The sequence below is a fragment of the Bubalus bubalis genome, chromosome 15, assembly GCF_019923935.1.
Source record: "Bubalus bubalis isolate 160015118507 breed Murrah chromosome 15, NDDB_SH_1, whole genome shotgun sequence".
In the NCBI taxonomy this organism is placed as follows: domain Eukaryota; kingdom Metazoa; phylum Chordata; class Mammalia; order Artiodactyla; family Bovidae; genus Bubalus; species Bubalus bubalis.
Window position 1 is genome coordinate 55,723,901 of NC_059171.1, and position 17,934 is coordinate 55,741,834.

Consider the following 17,934-nt stretch of genomic DNA (forward strand, 5'->3'; position numbering starts at 1 on the left):
GTGTAGTTATTTTTTCTTAAAATTAAGATATTAATATCAATCCATAATCAAAATACACTATTTTAGATATTTTAGCGAATAGTTTTCAAAAATGAAATAATCATTTTGACAAAATTAACGTGTTTGAACTACTTTAGCAAAAAATTTGAAAATATAAATTCAGTCAAATCAGAAGAGAAATTTTTTTCATTTTAAATTTATTTAGATGAGAAAAGTAACTTTCCTGCTTTTTCAATTCTACCAATAATACATCATCAAAAACTGTCAGAATTAAAATATATTATTTCTTATCTGACAAAAGTTCTTACTGAATTAATTCAGCTCTTTGCTGTGAATTCAGGCTCTTAAAGTGGCAGCCAGTTGTCACTAATAATGCTTCCTTTAAATATATCAGTAAACATATTTCTTATGTGATGCTTTTAGCTATAATTATATTTTGTCCGGGCTTCCCCGGTTGCTCAGCAGTCAAGAATCTGCCAGCAATGCAAATCATATAGGACATGCGGGATCTATTCCTGGGTTGGGAAGATCCCCTGGAGGAGGGAATGGCTACCCACTGCAGTATTCTTGTCTGGAAAATACCATGGACAGAGGAGCCTGGCGGGCTACAGTCCATGGGGTCACAAAGAGTTGGACACAACTGAAGTGACTGAGCACATATTTTCCAGAAAAGCTGAAGAAAGAAGGGCAGGGAAGATGTCCAGGAGGAAAACTAAACTGCCCTCTCAGCCATTAGAGGGCCAAATTCTCAAGGTTATCAATTAAAGATCTACCTTGATGCCAGATCTGTAAACATCAATCAGAAAATTAAAAATTGGAAATAGGCTATAAAAAGTCCAAATACTCCAATAGTGTTAGTCACTTAGTTGTGTGCGACTCTTTTGTGACCCCATGGTCTGGAGCCCACCAGGCTCCTCTGTCCATGGGATTCTCCAGGCAAGAATACTGGAGTGAGTTGCCATTTCCTTCTCCAGGGGATCTTCCTGATCCAGGGATCGAACCTGGGTCTCCTGCATTGCAGGCAGACTCTTTACCAACTGAGCCGCCAGGGGAACCCAAAAAATACTTCAATGGCACTGCCCTAAATTAAAGTCCTGCATTTATACTTAAAAGTGTGTTTGTGTGCACACGTGTGTGTGTATGTAGCAGAGACAACTTAAAGGAAGTACGGAAGTCTGTTCCCTTAAACAGATGGTCACTGTGAGGACAGGAGCTTCAATGTTATCTAGTTATAGTAGCTGCAAACAAATAAGAAATTATTTATTTGAAGATTACCCTTTTGCTCTCTGAAATTCATTCCATCACAAGCTCAGCCTTGTCTTCTTTCTGCCCACTGTTCTCCACACCCCTTCTCCCCAACAACAAGGAGGACTCATAAGTCAACCCAAACCATCGGGGACCCCACCAAGTCTTCAACATCACCTTCACTCTCACATGTGCACATGTGCTCAGTCACTTCAGTCACATCTGACTCTTGCAACCCCAGGGACCATCGTCTGCCAGGCTCCTCTGTCCATGAGATTCTCCAAGAATCCTGGAATGGAGCCTCTTGGAGGCTACTGTTCTCTTGTCACAGACATCAAATGAAAAAACTGTGTGTTTGTGTGTGTGTGTGTCTCTCTCAGATTACACACACACACACACACACACACACACACACACACACAGCTTTACTCATACCATTGACCACCTTCGGCTCAGCTCCATCTACTTAGCTCAGGACCAGGCTGCAGACACCACAACGGCCTCACGGGCTCTTACACACATAAAGATGAGCAAGCTGCAGCACTGAACATACAACGGTCACGTGTGAGTCTCACTTTGGAAGACCAAGCTACAAGCAGAACGTCTGAAGCAGAAATGCACCGAGATCACGGCACAGCCATGACCTCAGGTGCTACGGTGAGGCGGCTCCAGGCAGGGCCCACTCTGGCATTTGTAACTGCAGATTCCAGAGGTGAGCTGGCCCAAGGAGTATAGATTACAAAACGGGGAGAGACTGGGAACTCCTGACATCAGCTGCATTTGAACCTCACGGATTGTGATAGTGACCAAAAAAAAAAAAAAAACCTGGCTTGGTTCCTTCTCCCCTGGTAAGCACCCTAACTGCATTACTGGCCAGTCATAATTGCATGCAAACACCCCAATTTAGACCGCCACCACTTTTCTTTAACCCATATTAACTCCCGCCTGGATGACAGCAGTAGCCTCCTAGTGGGGCTTTCTGTTTGTATATCTTTCCCTACTCCCATCTGTTTATTCATATGACGTTTCCAGATCAATCATCTTGAATCCCATGTCTAATCATTTCGTAGCTCCATCAAAATCCCACAAGCTGGCATCTAGGCTTCCCATAACCAGGTTCCACTATGTCTACGGTTCACTGTCCCATTGTTTCACACACATACTTTATCCTGGGCAGGTTCCAGTTTGTTCTGCCTCCTTCTCTTGTCTCCTGTGGTTACATCAGCCTAAATGCCCCTTCCTTTTTTAACTCTGATGGCAAAAGCCTGTCTCACTGTCATTGCTTTTGAATGGCTTTCCTGCTCTTATGTCTCCAGAGTATCTTACATGTAACAGGCATGAATTCCTCTAATGATTTCTGGAAGAGTACGATACAGGTTCTTACCCATATCAGTTACATAACACTATCAATTTAGTTAAGAAAACAGGAAGATCATGAACCATGATCTTGATTATCAATGCTTGAGATAACCTCTCGCTCTTAGAGAATGGATGCTGGAGGCCTCCGGACTGAGAGAAGTTCTTTCCCATCAAAGTTTTGAGGCATCCAACAGCTGCCTCTCACCCCAAAGGTGCTCTTTAACTTCTCTGATCTAAACACACACAAACACACACACACACCCCACTGGGGTCTAATTTTTCTTTAACTGTTAGCATGTTTGATGACTTCCAGCCAGTGAGCACCAACACCTCCTTTCAAGGACTGAGATGCAGATGCAGGACAGGTGATGTGAGGTCCTGCTTCAGGGACCATCGGGGACAAAGATGTTGCACCTACAGCTTCACAGAAGGAGGCTTGTGAAGAAGAGGAAGACGATGAAACTCACATTGGGGCAACTACAAACCATACAATAACACGAGTGAAGGGAGGCAAGGATTTCTGGGGCTTTGACAACGACTGAAACAAGGTGCCAGGCTTACCATTGATAAGGTAGGGGTGGTTGCAGCACTTCCGTAATTCCATCATAGTGTTTAAAAGGTTGGGCACGTTAGCTTGCCCACCACCTTTGGAAAGAAACGCGAAATTCTTCTCAAGGATGGCTCGGTAATATTTCTTCTGAATGTTTGTTAGCTCCACTTCAATGATAGTTTCTTCTTTGGGGGCCAAGTTCTTTTCCACGTCCTCCTTGAGACGTCTCAACATCATTGGCTTTAGAATAGCCTGGAGTTTTTGCACCTAAAAAAGGATCTTAAGTAAATACTGGTGTTGGGACTTGCTAGCATGGTAAAACATAGTCTAACATAAAAAACCAGGAGTCTCTTATTTATCTACCTTTCACTTTCATTTGTCGAAGGGTACGAGGGCATTATCTTACAGCTCTCATAACAGGAGCGTGTGAGGGCTGAATGTCCAGTTTCTGATGGGCTAGTTCACCTGGCCAGAGAGTCCTGAACAGCCAGGAGGCTTGAACAGAACACAGCAGAAAATAACCCTATTCATTCTGTTAGTTTTCCCTTCTGTTTGTCTTAAGCCTTTGGGATGATGAGGAAGGAAGGGAGAAAGTTGTAGGAATGACTTGCTTCAGTTCTCTTCTTTTCTAGAAACAGCTGATAGAATGTGTGAGTAAGCCAGGAGCTCTCTGGTCCCTCTCTGTTCTCATCTCTGTTGACTGGCAATAGGACACTGCACACCAGACAGCTCTGGTTCATTCTACGAAGAGCAAAACAGAACAGACTTCACTTGAACTAAGAGAGGTTTAGATGGTAAATTAGGGGAGGGGGCACGTGAAGACCAAGATTTCAAGCGTCATATTTTGTTTCGAATAGAGCTTAATAACCAACACCTACGTAACTTGAACGATCTATAAGATAACTGGCCACTTTTCATACCCGATATCATATTTATTTCTCATAGAAATCCTGCAGGTAGTTAGGAACCATGTTTCTAAATGAAATATGTCGACTCAAGAAGAGTAAGCAATGTGAGCAAGCAGGAACTAAGACTAGAACTTCGGATCTCCAGGACGGACACAGCTTGCGAAATTTCAGCCTCTCCTGACACTACCCCCAAAAGCACACAATGAAAAACCACTGAACTCAACAGGACAGCAGCTGAAAAGTAGGTGGACAGGTACGGAAACTCTGTAAATCTCAACAGCCCTTCAGGAGGGCAGAGAGACCAACCAACCAGCCAGAACATCACCCTAATGAAGACTCAGAACATCCAAGGAAAGGAGTAAATCTCACTTGTCTACTAGGTGGAGGGAAATTGACATAATTTACATTTTTTAAAACAATTAAATCTTAACACTTTGGTCCTTTGGGAGTTAATCCTCAATTCAATGACTGAAATACAAAAGGAGCCGTGGTAAGTACCTGCTCTTCAGTTTTCAGATCACCAAATTCTTGCATAAAGGTGGTTTCCGAAGGGAAGCGAGTGGGTTCTAAGAAGTGAAGCAAGCTGAAGAGCTCTTCCACCGTGTTCTGGAGCGGGGTCCCCGTCAGCAGCACTTTGTGTTCCTACGGGGATGCGAAGATAACTGAGCAAATCATAACAAAAACCATAGCCATGCCAAAGCCTCTCTCGGGATCAGCATTTCCCCAATTCCGCTTGTGGTCGCTGAAATTCAGCATCCACCCAGCATAAAACACAGGAATAAGATCCGAAGGCAGAGATACAAGAAATGTGGTCTATGTCTTAGATTCCAAGACCCTGTAAACGTGGTCTGCTATTTTGGTTTTTCCTGGGATGTTTAGGTCAATGTTTTGGTGGTGTGGTTCTGCACTCTTCTACGTCTTGTGGCATCTTTTCCCACCAAAGTTCAAGTTCTGCCTAAGATCCCTAGCTCAGATGAAGCTCACGTGCTCCTTTTCTGCTCTCTACAGGGCTATGCCCTCCCCATCTGCTTCCTGCATGACTCACTTGAGAGACAAAAGAAGGTTTTCTACAGGCAACAGCACATGAAAAACTATTTTGTTCAGCAAACATTTCAATCTAGCCAAGAGGTCAGCTCGGTTTTAAATGCCATAATCATGTTTTTGTTTTTTTTTTTCAATAGATGCTATTTCTTACTTTGTCTCTTTGAACCAAGGTAGGTATTTTCTTTAAGGCACTTCTTCCTGTTAACGAGCTTTTTCTTCAGCTTTCTTTATGGATCCATACCCTTGTCCTCTTATTTCTACGTATCCAACATGGTGACCAGTCTTAATGAATTTATTCATCTTAAAGGCCTTATTATGTTCTACTTTGGCCTTCTAGGACACCGCACAGTTAATACAACTATTTCCAAAAGTGGCTACACCTTCAAGGAGGTTCGAAACAGATATTCTGACTGTACTGGAAGTCTGACAAGGCTTGGTTGCTGAGCAGATTATGTGCTCAGTAGATACTGGATGGAGATTCGCCTGAAGGCATGCTCATTTTTTCAACATCTATTGAGTCTTATCTGTCAATGAAGCTCTTCAAAAACACGGTGAAGCAGTTAGATTTGCTTTTATTCTTCCTTTGGTTCCTTTTGAATAAAGAGGGTTCTGATTCAGGAAGATACATAGATCATTGTCATCTTCTAACTCATTAAATTCATAAAAGAGTAAGGAGCTTGTAAACCAATGCAAGATTTTCTAAGCATACTGGTGGGTAACATGGGCCAACTCCCCGATTTGTTCAAGTCCTGAATTACTTTACCCAAAGATTTTAAAAAATATTGCCATAGATTCAGGAAAACCGTTACTGTAGTGGAAGAGCTGTATCAATACTAAAGATCGTCTCTCAGTTTTTAAAATATCTTTTATGATCAACTGAAATACTGAGCTGCTAACCAAAATACTTCAGCAAAAGTCTTTTAAGTTATTAATTTTAAAATTAACTTATTTGAAAAACAGGAAAAGAACTTTTCTACGCTGCTTCCGTTCAAGTTCTTTTTAAAGCCAGTTCTATCAGTTACACAGAGGACCCTTTGGTAAGGTTGCACAGGTAGCGAAATTAAACCAGGTTTCCCTTTGAAAGTCATTATTAACATAAATACAAATAATATACAGGTGTCACAAAATGTCAAGAGACGGGCTATCAGGTTTATCACATCCAAGCTCAACTTGGCCAGCAGCTAAGCTTTCGGCTTGAAAATGTTATCATTCCTTTTAGCTCTGATGGAGTGACATTCACGTAATTTCATTTCAGCAGAGTCTTTAATTTGTGTGAGGCCTCCTGACAATGAATGATGAGCTAACAGAATCCATGAAGACCCTCCACCACCTTCAGAGGGTCCCCTCCTGTCCATAAGGGACAAGGAGATGGCCCTGCCTCCTGCACTCCCATGGAGGGGGCAGAGAACACAAATGCCCCTCAGCGCAGCAGCTTCTCGAGCGTCTCCTTGGTGATGGGAGAGTTGAAGATGCTGCCTGGTCCTTGCCTTCTGAGAATCTACTTTCATCATAAGTGCATCCAGTGCAGGTAACAGCCGTTCTCTGTGACCTGCTCTGTGGTGGGGTAGAATTATTATTTGCCATTTTCACCATGACTTATTCTAGGAAAGATGAATAGAGACTGGTCAGTGGATAAGTTCTTGTGATGTGTATTGGAAGTATGGATTTAAAGACTAGGCAAAGAGCAGACCCCATGGACTATAGCCTGCCAGGCTCCTCTGTCCATGGAATTCTCCAGGTCAGAATACTGGCGTGGGTAGCCATTCCTTTCTCCAGGGGATCTTCCAACTCAGGGATTGAACCCAGGTCTCCCGCACTGCAGGTGGATTCTTTACCATCTGAGCTACAGGGAAGCCCAAGAATACTGGAGTGGGTAGCCCATCCCTTCTCCAGCTGATCTTCCCAACCCAAGAATCTAACAGGGGTCTCCTGCATTGCAGGCGTTTTCTTTACCAGCTGAGCTACCAGGGAAGCCCCAATGAGCAGTTCAGAAGTGGACAAATGTAACTATATTCTAACTCTGAACAATGATATTGCATTCTATCAACAACTCTTGATCGTTGGAAAAAACAATTATTTTGTTCATTTGCTAATCAGAGCTTTCTGTGGTGAGATGTGAATGAGTTATAGGTATGCCAGGTCCTTGGGGCAGCTGACAGGCTGAGAGTCAGGATCCCAGGACTGGTCACCTGTGGCAGTGGCCAGCCTTCTTGGCTTACCCCAGTATGATACACAAATATTATCATTTTCTATATGTGCCATTGTGTGAAAATGGTTAGGGAACACTACCGTATATAACAGAAAAACTATCTGGATAACAGATTCTAACCCATTAATAAAGTGTTATAAACAACAGAAAATCGTTTGGAATCTCCCAGCGACAATTCGATTACTGGATGTTGACAGTTAAACAAACTGTACTCACCAATGAAGGGCTATTTTGTAGTAAGAATCCACTATCTGGGAGCACAGAAACTAATAACAGACAACTCAGATGAACGCAGATGACTACACCTTCAGGAAACAGTGTCATAAATGTCTCTTATATGGACCACTGTGGAGATGGGCCCCTACTCAGAAGGCACAGTTAGGTTTCATAAGAAAATTAGTGTTCACCTAAACCTGAATGGGTTTCTGAAAGTTTATTAGTCATGCAGTCAGTCCCACTCTGTGACCTCATGGACTGTAGCCCAGCAGGCTCCTCTATCCATGGAATTCTCCAGGCAAGAATACTGGAGTGGGTTGCCATTCTCTTTCTCCAGGATCTTTCTGACCCAAGGACTGAACCCAGGTCTACTGCATTGCAGGCAGATTCTTTATCGTCTGAGTCATTTCTTCAATGTAAGACTAAAACTATCATCTGGAGAGACTAGTTACAGCCATAGTGTTTCTCTTCCTCATGTTTTCAAGATTATTCTAAGTGTTCTAATTTGTTTTGTGGATTGAAGACCAAAATAGTACAAACTGCTCTGAGAAAGGTCTTAGGGATGGAAAACTCCACCCTAAATAGGATAATTCAGTCAGACTTTTTCCTTTAAACAGAACTAGATTTTGTTTGTTTTTAATTAAAAGAATAGCTGGCTAATCCAATCCCATTAATTTAGGAATAAAAGAAGCTAATTCAAAGAACCAGCTGCAACAGAAAGCTTTTAAGTGTTCTTTTTGTTGGTACCAGTCTTCAGTAAAAAAAATTTACAGCCATGAACATACAGAATATTCTTTTCCATCTCAAACTCTCAATTAATAAGAGATCAAATTAATCTATAGAAGTCAACATTAAAGGATTAAAAAAATCTTTTTGTACCTTTGAAAAACTCATCTAAACACCCAAGACATGCTGAATAACAATATCTTTGCTTCTTAAATGTACATTAAAAATAAAAACAAGTGATCAAAACCCATCTTGTAAACTAGAGTGAACAGAGGCCTGAGGGTGACAGAGTCACGTCATGTCTGCTAGGAAACCATACAGCAGTGTGGAGAGGAAAGCCAACCAAACTCCAACCACTGCTACAGTATGTTATCCCCAGATACTCCTACTGGGGAAAAAAAAAATTTAAAAATATCACCAAGTCCTGACCATCTCTTGGGAAGAGTATGTAATAGACCCGGTCTGAAACTCCAGATCAAATTCAAGGCCTTATCATGCACTAAACTTCAAAGTGTCTGCACAAATTGGGCCAATTCCAGATATCCACTTAACTTAGTGAGAAAAACTGCACCTACAAGCCCTTGGAGGCAAAAACCTACAAACCCTGGAATATAACTGGATCATCATCATGGAGCTAAAGTTTGGCCCAACGGCTTACAACATGGCAGTACTTACAAACAAAAGGGAGAAGCAAACACTTGAAACTCAGTGGAAGTATCATGAACGTACTTTGCTGTGATAACAAAGACACCAGCCAACAACAGAAGAGTCAGGAAGATAGCAGCAACTTTTAAGTAAACTCAGGAGCAAACATGTCACAGGATTTGACAGGCTTTGCAAACACCCTTTAAAGGGATCGGCTGGACTCAGAGCATCAGGAATACTGAGTCGGTTAACAATTTTATCCAGGTTCAAGGGAAGCACCAATATGACCACTGACCAAGTCCATCATCTTGAGTCCCTCCAAGAGCTTGCAGTTCCTGTTCTTCAGCCTGTGGGCTTCATCGATGACTACACATCGCCAGGGAATATTCCGCAGCTCAGGACAATCGGTCAGAATCATCTCAAATGTAGTGATGATGGCGTGGAACTTATATGACCCCTTTATCACTCGACCCTATAATAAGGACTCTGTGTTACTGTTTAGCACTGAAGGTTACGTTAATAACTTTAAGGATGAATAAACAGCATAAGAGATATATATATATGTTTATCCTTTTGGGAACACCTTTATTTATACTTGGTTTTCAAGTTATTTTTGGAGGTTTTAAGCTCTTACGGTACAAGAGAGTTTTAAAATCTTTCCTTTTTTAAGGAAGTTTGCAATTTGTTGGTAAAATTTCCAATCCAGTTTTTTATAGATAAGATGCAGTAAGTGTGCCTATTCTAGTTACCTCCTATAGACTCCAACAGGTGAAAGGCCAGAGGGACTATGTACTAAGGCAACGGTTTTAAAAATGTTTTTACTTTTTAAACCTTTTTTTTTTTTTTTCATTTTGTGGCTTAGTTTTCACTTTTAATGTGCTAACATGAAAAAAGCATTCAACTCAGGACAGAACTTTCAACAACTTTCCAAATGTAAAGATCAACACCAAAACACATTTTAATATTCTTCTCCTTTAAGTAATTGTAGGTCAGATTTTACACTCAAAGCAAATAAATATAGAACACAAAACTCTGTCCTATTTCCAGTTATAGGACTTGCATTTCACCTATTGCTTAAACTATTTTATTATAGCACATACTATTTATTCTTCTTTCTCTGTCACTTATAATGCTTCAGGGTCAACATCAAAGATAATTTCATACAGATAACTAGAATTAGTTAAAAGTCATAGCAATTGCTACTAAGAGCCACAGTATAAATTATTCCCTCTGGGTATATTCAATGCACCAGTTAATGTTAGGTGCCTAATATTTTTCACTTCTAGAAACAACAAAGAACACAATATTCTTCCCATTCCCATTTAATAACTCTTTTTTGGTTTCACTTTCTTTCAGGGCTTAAAAAATAAACCAAATTAGGCTATCAATGCGTTGAATGATTTTCAGCAGTCATCCAAGGTAAAAAAAATTTCACGTGTTCTAATAATTATAAAGACCAAGGCTATAAAAAGAAAGACCTGTCATCATAAGATAAGGAATTATAGTCCAAACATAAATTGAGTAAGAAATCTAAACAAAATTTCTCTAGTTCTGCAAAATCTAGACGTTCCCCCAAAAGGTATGAAAACCATTTGAACATTCAACGTGTTAAAGTGCCCCTATGTGTAAGGACGGTGCGCCTGAGACACTTTACCTGGGGATCTTTGAAGTACATTTCATACAACTGAATGGTCCGACGACTAGCTTGACTCCCATGGTACACAACCACGTTCAATTCTGTCCAGGTCCGGAATTCCCTTTCCCAGTTGGGGATTGTGGACAATGGGGCAATTACTAAAAAAGGGCCATGGATTCCTTTCAAATATATCTCATAGAGAAATGTAATGGACTGGATAGTTTTTCCCAAACCCATTTCATCTGCTAAAATGCAGTTTCGCCTTTGGGAGGGAAATAAAACAAGGAAACTTTCATGAGTACACATACAAGACAGCACTTTCTCGTCACAAGGTAAGTGTATATATCCATTAAATTCAAAAATGCATGCCTTAAATGCTTCTTTAAAAACAATGAGATACATTTTCAAACAAAATGTTCAGAGACACAGAAAATTACTTCTACATACTTCAATCAGTCTCTACATTAGTACATGCTAATTAGACAAATATTAAGCATACGTCCAGTGTTTGCTTTTTTAAATAATTTTTATTAGCAAGTTAAAATGTTGCTATTTTTGATCAGTATTCTCAATAACTGCAGAAGAGCTATTATAGGCTTTCTTTAAAAGGTGAAGAAAAATGCATTTTACATACATGTTGTACCAATTGAAAAGTAGCCAGTTTACTCCCTCCAACTGGTATTCCCTGAGTTTGTTATTGTTTTTATACTCCCTGGAACTCTCCGATTTCTTCCAGTCATCAGCAGGGGGTCGCTCCTGTTTCAAATACAGGAAATCCCATTAGTGGTTTCTCACAGACCACACCACCCGGCTGTGAGCAAATGCGACCCTCCGCCACCCGCCAGTCCTCACCACACGCTCTGTCTCTGGCTCCCGGGACATGAGCTTCTCAAACTCTTCGATCTTGGCTTGGTCTATGTCCTGCCTCAGCTCCCACGTGCTGTCTTCATAAGGCAGTGAGCACCACTTCACCAGATAGTGAGTCACAGGCTGGGCCGGGTTTAAACACAGCAGAATGATGTATGAAAAACATGCACTCTACTTCACTTACGGACAGACACTACCCCAGCAACAGTAAGACGGAGCTGGGAGATGTTTTAAAACAGTGACCGCTGAATGAGGAGCCCTTGGTTAGTGTCTAAAGGAACTAAAAGTACACGGTAAGTCCCCACATATGAATGAGCTCTATTCCAAGAGTGCATTCATAAGTCCAACAAAGTTAGCCCAAGTACCCAACTTGTGTGTGTGTGTGTGTGTGTGCATCTACTGCACTGGCAGGTGGATTCTTAACCACTGCGCCACCTGGGAAGTAGCCAACTAATACAATAAGCTATATATACCTCTGCTTTTACACTTGCTTACAAACATCCTGGGTTTGAAATAAAGATACTGTATTCTATAACAGTACTGTACAGTAGTAAAGTACACAAAAGGTCAACCATTTGTCGAGGATGCACACACATGACAACATATGCCAGACACATGAACTAACCTATGTGACTGGACATGCAAACACACGTTCACACCTTTGAAAATTTGCAACTTGAAGGTTCGTATGTAGGGGACTTACTGTAATATTATTAAATATTGTCAGAACAAATTCATTTTTATCTAAGCCACTGGTTAAGTCATGTTCAAAAGCCAAAAAGTATATAGAAATAGCTAGTAAATAACAAAGCTGAATCTGAACCTTATTATTATCTGTGTGATCATTAGGCAACTGATTCAGACTCACAGGGTAACTCATCTTGGTGTGTTTATATATTTACCTAATCGGCTACTTTCTTAAACAACGAGAAACAGGCTTAACTTATTCGAATTTCTTCCTTTTTCTTAAAGGGATATTGTCTGCATGCAATTGCTTTAAAGTAATGTGTTTGAGCTCTAGAAAACTGGAGAGCAAAATACCTTGGGTAACGCAGACCAAGAAGATCTCCTTTGCCTTTCTTCTAGAAAACATTTGGGTTTTTGGATCTTCATTTTAGGACAGAGGTACTGGTTATTAAGCCCTAAAACTAATAGTAAATTGATAAATCTCAGCTAAATTTAGACCAAGGCTCTGACCTGGCTGTGATGTTACAAACATTTGCTGTACTATATAAATAAAATATGGGGAAAAAAAATTTTTTTTAAGTACAACTAAGCAAAACAGAAAGGTAAACATCGTATTACAGATATGGTCTTTGAAATATCATGGACCTTGTGATACAGAATTTGGAGTAAAAATGGGACTTCACTGCAGACTCTCAATAGACAAGCAAGATTCAAACATCCAAACACTTTATGCAGTTTAATTTACAAGAAGAAGCTAAGTGACAGACCTCATGGTGGGTAGGCATATCCTTACTAAGACACAATGCTCAGAAGTCACTAGATGCATGTTTATTCTTACACGATGAGTAGGGTGCCCTACCAACTGCCCTTTACAACCTCTTTGGGTTCTTCAAAGCAAAACGGGCATGCTGAGACTCAGATCTCACAAAAAGGATTCTATAGCGTCCTCCATGTACCATGTTAAATGAGGCCCATCAACTTCATTAGTGATGTCTTCTGTTACTTAACATTGAACTGTGTTTTTGCTACAAGAGCACTCTTACAAAGGGAATTCGTGCTACATAACAGATTTACACCAAAATATAGTAAATTCCTTATTGATTGTATCTGGAACTGTGCAAAGTGTCAGTGCTCTCTGCTTCACATTGAAAACTGATTTCTTTTAAAAAGCTCTCAGACTAAAACAAACAACATTTTTACTGTGATTATTAAGTCCCAAAACTAATAGTAAGTTAGTACATTTCAGTTTGGTTTAGCCCGAGTGTGTCATAATACAAGGCTGTGAGCAGGACCAGATCTTGGGAGTTCATGATGGTTCTCCATAAATACACGTAAGCGGTCTGAGCCACTGCCCCCTAAGACAAACGGTCTTCTGTTACCTCTCCCCGGTCATCTGTGCTACGTGCAAAGTCCATTATCCGGTCAACCTCCACATAATCTGGATTAAAAAGCTCATCTTCAATCTACACCAACGGGGAGAAAAAAAAAAGTTAAAATGTTTATTTAACTCCTGAGAATAAACACTATTTCACTTTTCATCAGGCAGTACTATTTGGGGTCAGAGCAATACAAAATTTATATTTGGCAAAGGTCTGTTATATTAATTGAAATGCTATAATTTAGCAAAATCACTCCCCATGAGGAAATCAAGAGTTCTTAGACTTTGTTAACTGGGTCTTTTAATTACTGTGTGAAACCTTTTTACTGTGAGAGAATGTTTAAGAATATTTCAAATCAAGTGTGAAATTACAATTCACTAATGAGCAATCCAAAAGGCTTATGGCACGCAATGCATTTAGCATTCGAGACTGTAGTTTGCAAAAAAGATCAGAACTGTGCACAGTAAGTGCTACCAGAGTCTTGTAACTGTCTGATGCCTTATAGCATCATCTGCAGAATGTTATTCAAAAGCTAAAAACACTGAGACCAGTGAATTCCACATTTAAGCATGAACGGAGTTTATGTTGTTTGGTCACCTTTGCCAATCAGTATTAGTACCTTATTTGAATATAATCTTGGCGTACATCGAAGTGTTCTCACATGATTTATTTGTATTGAGCACAGAGCATTTGGCTAAAAGTACTGAGGATAAAGAAATGAGGCTTTAAACATTGGGTTCTCTAGCTGAGACATTAACAATCTTTACAGAAGTCAAGTAACGCTGCTTGTCTGCAAACTGATCTCACGTAAAAGAAGAGAATTTGGCTCAAAGGGAAGTTACAGACTAAGCCATACTTTAAAGAAGTCAGAGTCAGATAATTTAGAAATAAAAAAAAAAAGACACATTACTATGTGTTCCCAGAGATTAATTTATCAGCAACATAACTTCATTAAAACGCTTTGCAAAAACATTAGATACTGTCCACATCCCCGGAGTTGCAGGTCAAAGAGCTGCCTGGTTACAGTCAACTTCAGGATAACAAACTTCCTCTGGGGTCCTGTGCCCACTTAATGCACCCAATTTGGATGCTGTGAACTGTGAATCATGAAACAAAACCCAGAAATACCAAGAGTGTGTTTCAATTGTCTCAGGTCTTTACAGCTGGAGTTCATGACTAAGGCAACAAAAACCTTTGGAACAGTCTGTTAATTTGAAGTGTTAATATATTAAATGCATTGGCTTGTCAAAGCTTCTAGATTTAGGTGCCCAATATCTACGTATTATTCATGTACAGCATAAACACTAAACCTTTCCACAAACTAGGATTTTATGATAAAAGCTCTAAGGCAACTTGTTAAACAGAATCCTCTATTGAATCTGAATTAAAATCCTTAACTTTACTCCTAAACATATTTATCCTTCAAGCAAGTAATCTATGCCACCACACCTGTGATTTCCAGTCTTAATAATTTTTCTAAATAGAGAGTTTTAGTTGCAGTGACTTAAAAGGAAGCCTAAGTAACCCCATGGATGGAGAAGCCTGGTGGGCTGCAGTCCATGGGGTCACTGAGAGTTGGACACGACTGAGCGACTTCACTTTCACTTTTCACTTTCATGCACTGGAGAAGGAAATGGCAACCCACTCCAGTGTTCTTGCCTAGAGAATCCCAGGGACGGGGGAGCCTGGTGGGTTGTCGTCTGTGGGGTCGCACAGAGTCAGACACAACTGAAGCGACTTAGCAACAGCAGCAGCAAGGTGAATCAGAAAAGGCAAAAGTGGTCATGACTAAAAATCTCAAAGTAGCAGAACTGGTGCCCGAAGCCAGGACCATCTATAGGACACGACAAACAGGTGAGCATACCTGTGTGTGTGTGTGTGTGTGTGTAAAGGATCCAGAATTGATATCCTTCTCTGTTAAACCTCAGATCCTCTTTTCAGACACAAGCTTATGCTCCTATTCAGGACAAAGCTTAAGATTTACTGTTACCAAGTTACCAGGAAGATAATATATTTCAACCTTGTAATTGTTGTTCGGTCGCTAAATGTCTGATTATTTGCAACCCCGGGGACTGTAGCACACCAGGCTTCCCTGTCCTTCACTGTCTCTCGAGTTTGCGCAAACTCATGTCCATTGAGTCGGTGATACCATCCAACCATCTCATCCTCTGCTGCCCCCTTTTCCTCTTGCCCTCAATCTTTCCCAGCATCAGGGTCTTTTCCAATGAGTCAGCTCTTTGCATCAGGTGGCCAAGTTTACACTACGCCTTTGGGGGCATGGAGTTCACATTCCAGGAGACCCCAGACTTGTCACCTGAGAGGATAAGTCTGGACTCTATGACGTAAAAGTATGGCACACTCATCTGTCTGTGACCCCCTCCCCCATCTCCAACAAGGGGTCGGGGTGTGAAGTTGGCCGTGAAACAGGTATGATTTTGCATCAAATTTCACACTTTTTTTTAACAGTTTACATTCTGTTAAACTCCTTCATGGAGAGGAAAATCAATGAGTCAGACAGGTTAGTCTTTCAATGTGAAGGTTTCTCTTTTTATCTGCTCGAGGCTATAAATGAAAGCAAACAGGTGATCATAGGTCTAGGGACCCTTGGAGGCAGCCCGCGAGAGCCTTGTTTATGTAACTGACTATGCTGGAAGAGAACCATGGCTCTTCCTAAACTATGCAGGCATTCTTTCCTGCCCTAGATATTAGTCAGCCAGTCAGTGTTCATTGCTCAGTCATGTCCGACTCTTTCATGGGCTGTAGCCTGCCAGGCTCCTCTGTCCATGGGATTCTCCAGGCAAGAATACTGGAGTGGGTTGCCATTCTATTCTCCAGGGGAACATCCTGACCCAGGGACTGAACCTGGGTCTGCCACACTCGGGGCAGATTCTTTACAGTCTGAGTCACCAGGGAAGCCCTAAGTATGGGTACCTTGTTATCTTAATTGATAATCTAGGATAAAGGGGAGGAAGGTAAAGATATTAGATATTGTATCAACTTCTGTACCACAACGTATCATCTGTGAAAAGAAGGTCAGCAAACTCTCTGACTTTAACAAGAGAAATGTCACACACCTTCCCCAATCGAAACAAACATTTACATCCTAGAACTTAATACTAATCGTAGAGTTTTTGAGTTTGTAATCTGCTAAACCTTTTTTTTTTAAATTTTCTTTTGGATGTGGACCATTTTTAAAGTCTTTACTGAATTTGTTACCATATTGATTCTTTTGTTTATGTTCTGGTTTTTTCACCACAAGGCAGGTGGGATCTTAACTCCCCGACCAGGGATCGAACCTGTACCTCCCACAGCAAAAGCAAAGCCTTAACTGGACCGCTAAGGAAGTCCCTCACCTGCTACATCTTAGTAAGCCTTTTGTCTACTTATTTTTTCACTGTCTATTAAGTGTATTTCCATTACAAGATTGAATCATACCACCATATTTCCACATAATCTCAGAAGGACCAGTATCTTCTAGACTAAGCAACAGGAAGAATGAGAAATTTCCTGTTTACAAATTATTTTAGCAATAACCAGTTACCAATATGCAAGTAACAGCACCAAATGAGGCAAACTAATTTCTCTTAATAATATGCTGACATGAAATTCAAAATTTAGAACACTTTAAAAATGTAAATATTTTAGGAAATTAACCAGGTTTTCCATACCTCTGACAGGAATTTGTTCTGGCCTTGCTTTGCCTTAAATCGCTTAATCTTTTGCTGAATTCTCTTATCTTTTTCCAGATCTTCTATGGACGCCCATTGACAATGAAGATAAGAGCTAAAAAAATAAAACGATATACTTGAAACAGAAAATAATTGATCTTTATGATACATGTTCATTATCACTCTCCCCACAAAATCAACTACATAGACAATTAACAGAATAACCTGTTTAATTACTTACTCATAGAGGCCGCTGAGGCACATTTCAATATAACTACTAATGGTTAAGAATAAGAGAAAATAATCAATAACAGATACTAAAATTTGCCTTCTGTGCTGGGTCTGCAGTTCTCTTACCCATTTCCCATTAAAAAGAAAGAAAGAAAGAAAAAGACCTAATAACAAGCTATTTTCATAAGTGAAAGGATTTTACTCCAACACAAAACAATTAGCACTACAAGGTGGCTTTAATTATGGATTTGTTTTGAGCCTTTTATCATTAATTGAGAAATAAAAGGCTTCTGTCAAGTTTAAAGAATTCAAATTTAAAACAGCAAAGGTAAACCTCATTTCCTCTTTCTAAAACAACTGGGGAGAAAAGGACCCCCCCAGCTCTAGAACACCAGTACCCCCAGCCCTCTCCTTGTTAGTCCTTCTGCCAGGACCTCTGAGATGATGCCCCTTGGGTCCCTTGTGAATTGTTCACTCTCCAATGCCTACTCTCTTCTCTCACTGGTTAGTCTCCTCCTGTTCAGACTCACCACCAGCCTGCTCTGAGCAGGTGCTGTGTCTTCT

At 40.4% G+C, this 17,934-nt stretch overlaps 1 protein-coding gene across 3 annotated transcripts in view; it reads right to left on the reverse strand.

Moving 5' to 3' along the window:
* The window catches only part of CHD7 (chromodomain helicase DNA binding protein 7), a 190,633-nt gene that overhangs the window by 33,485 nt on the left and 139,214 nt on the right, over positions 1-17,934 (reverse strand). For all 3 annotated transcript variants that reach the window (XM_025265360.3, XM_025265359.3, XM_025265358.3), the window contains exons 8-15: positions 17,140-17,254; positions 13,472-13,555; positions 11,391-11,528; positions 11,173-11,294; positions 10,557-10,800; positions 9,198-9,374; positions 4,561-4,704; positions 3,166-3,421 (exon numbers count right to left, since the gene is read on the reverse strand). In XM_025265360.3, coding sequence (XP_025121145.3) covers positions 3,166-3,421; positions 4,561-4,704; positions 9,198-9,374; positions 10,557-10,800; positions 11,173-11,294; positions 11,391-11,528; positions 13,472-13,555; positions 17,140-17,254 — 1,280 coding nt within the window. The remainder of the gene's footprint in view (positions 1-3,165; positions 3,422-4,560; positions 4,705-9,197; positions 9,375-10,556; positions 10,801-11,172; positions 11,295-11,390; positions 11,529-13,471; positions 13,556-17,139; positions 17,255-17,934) is intronic.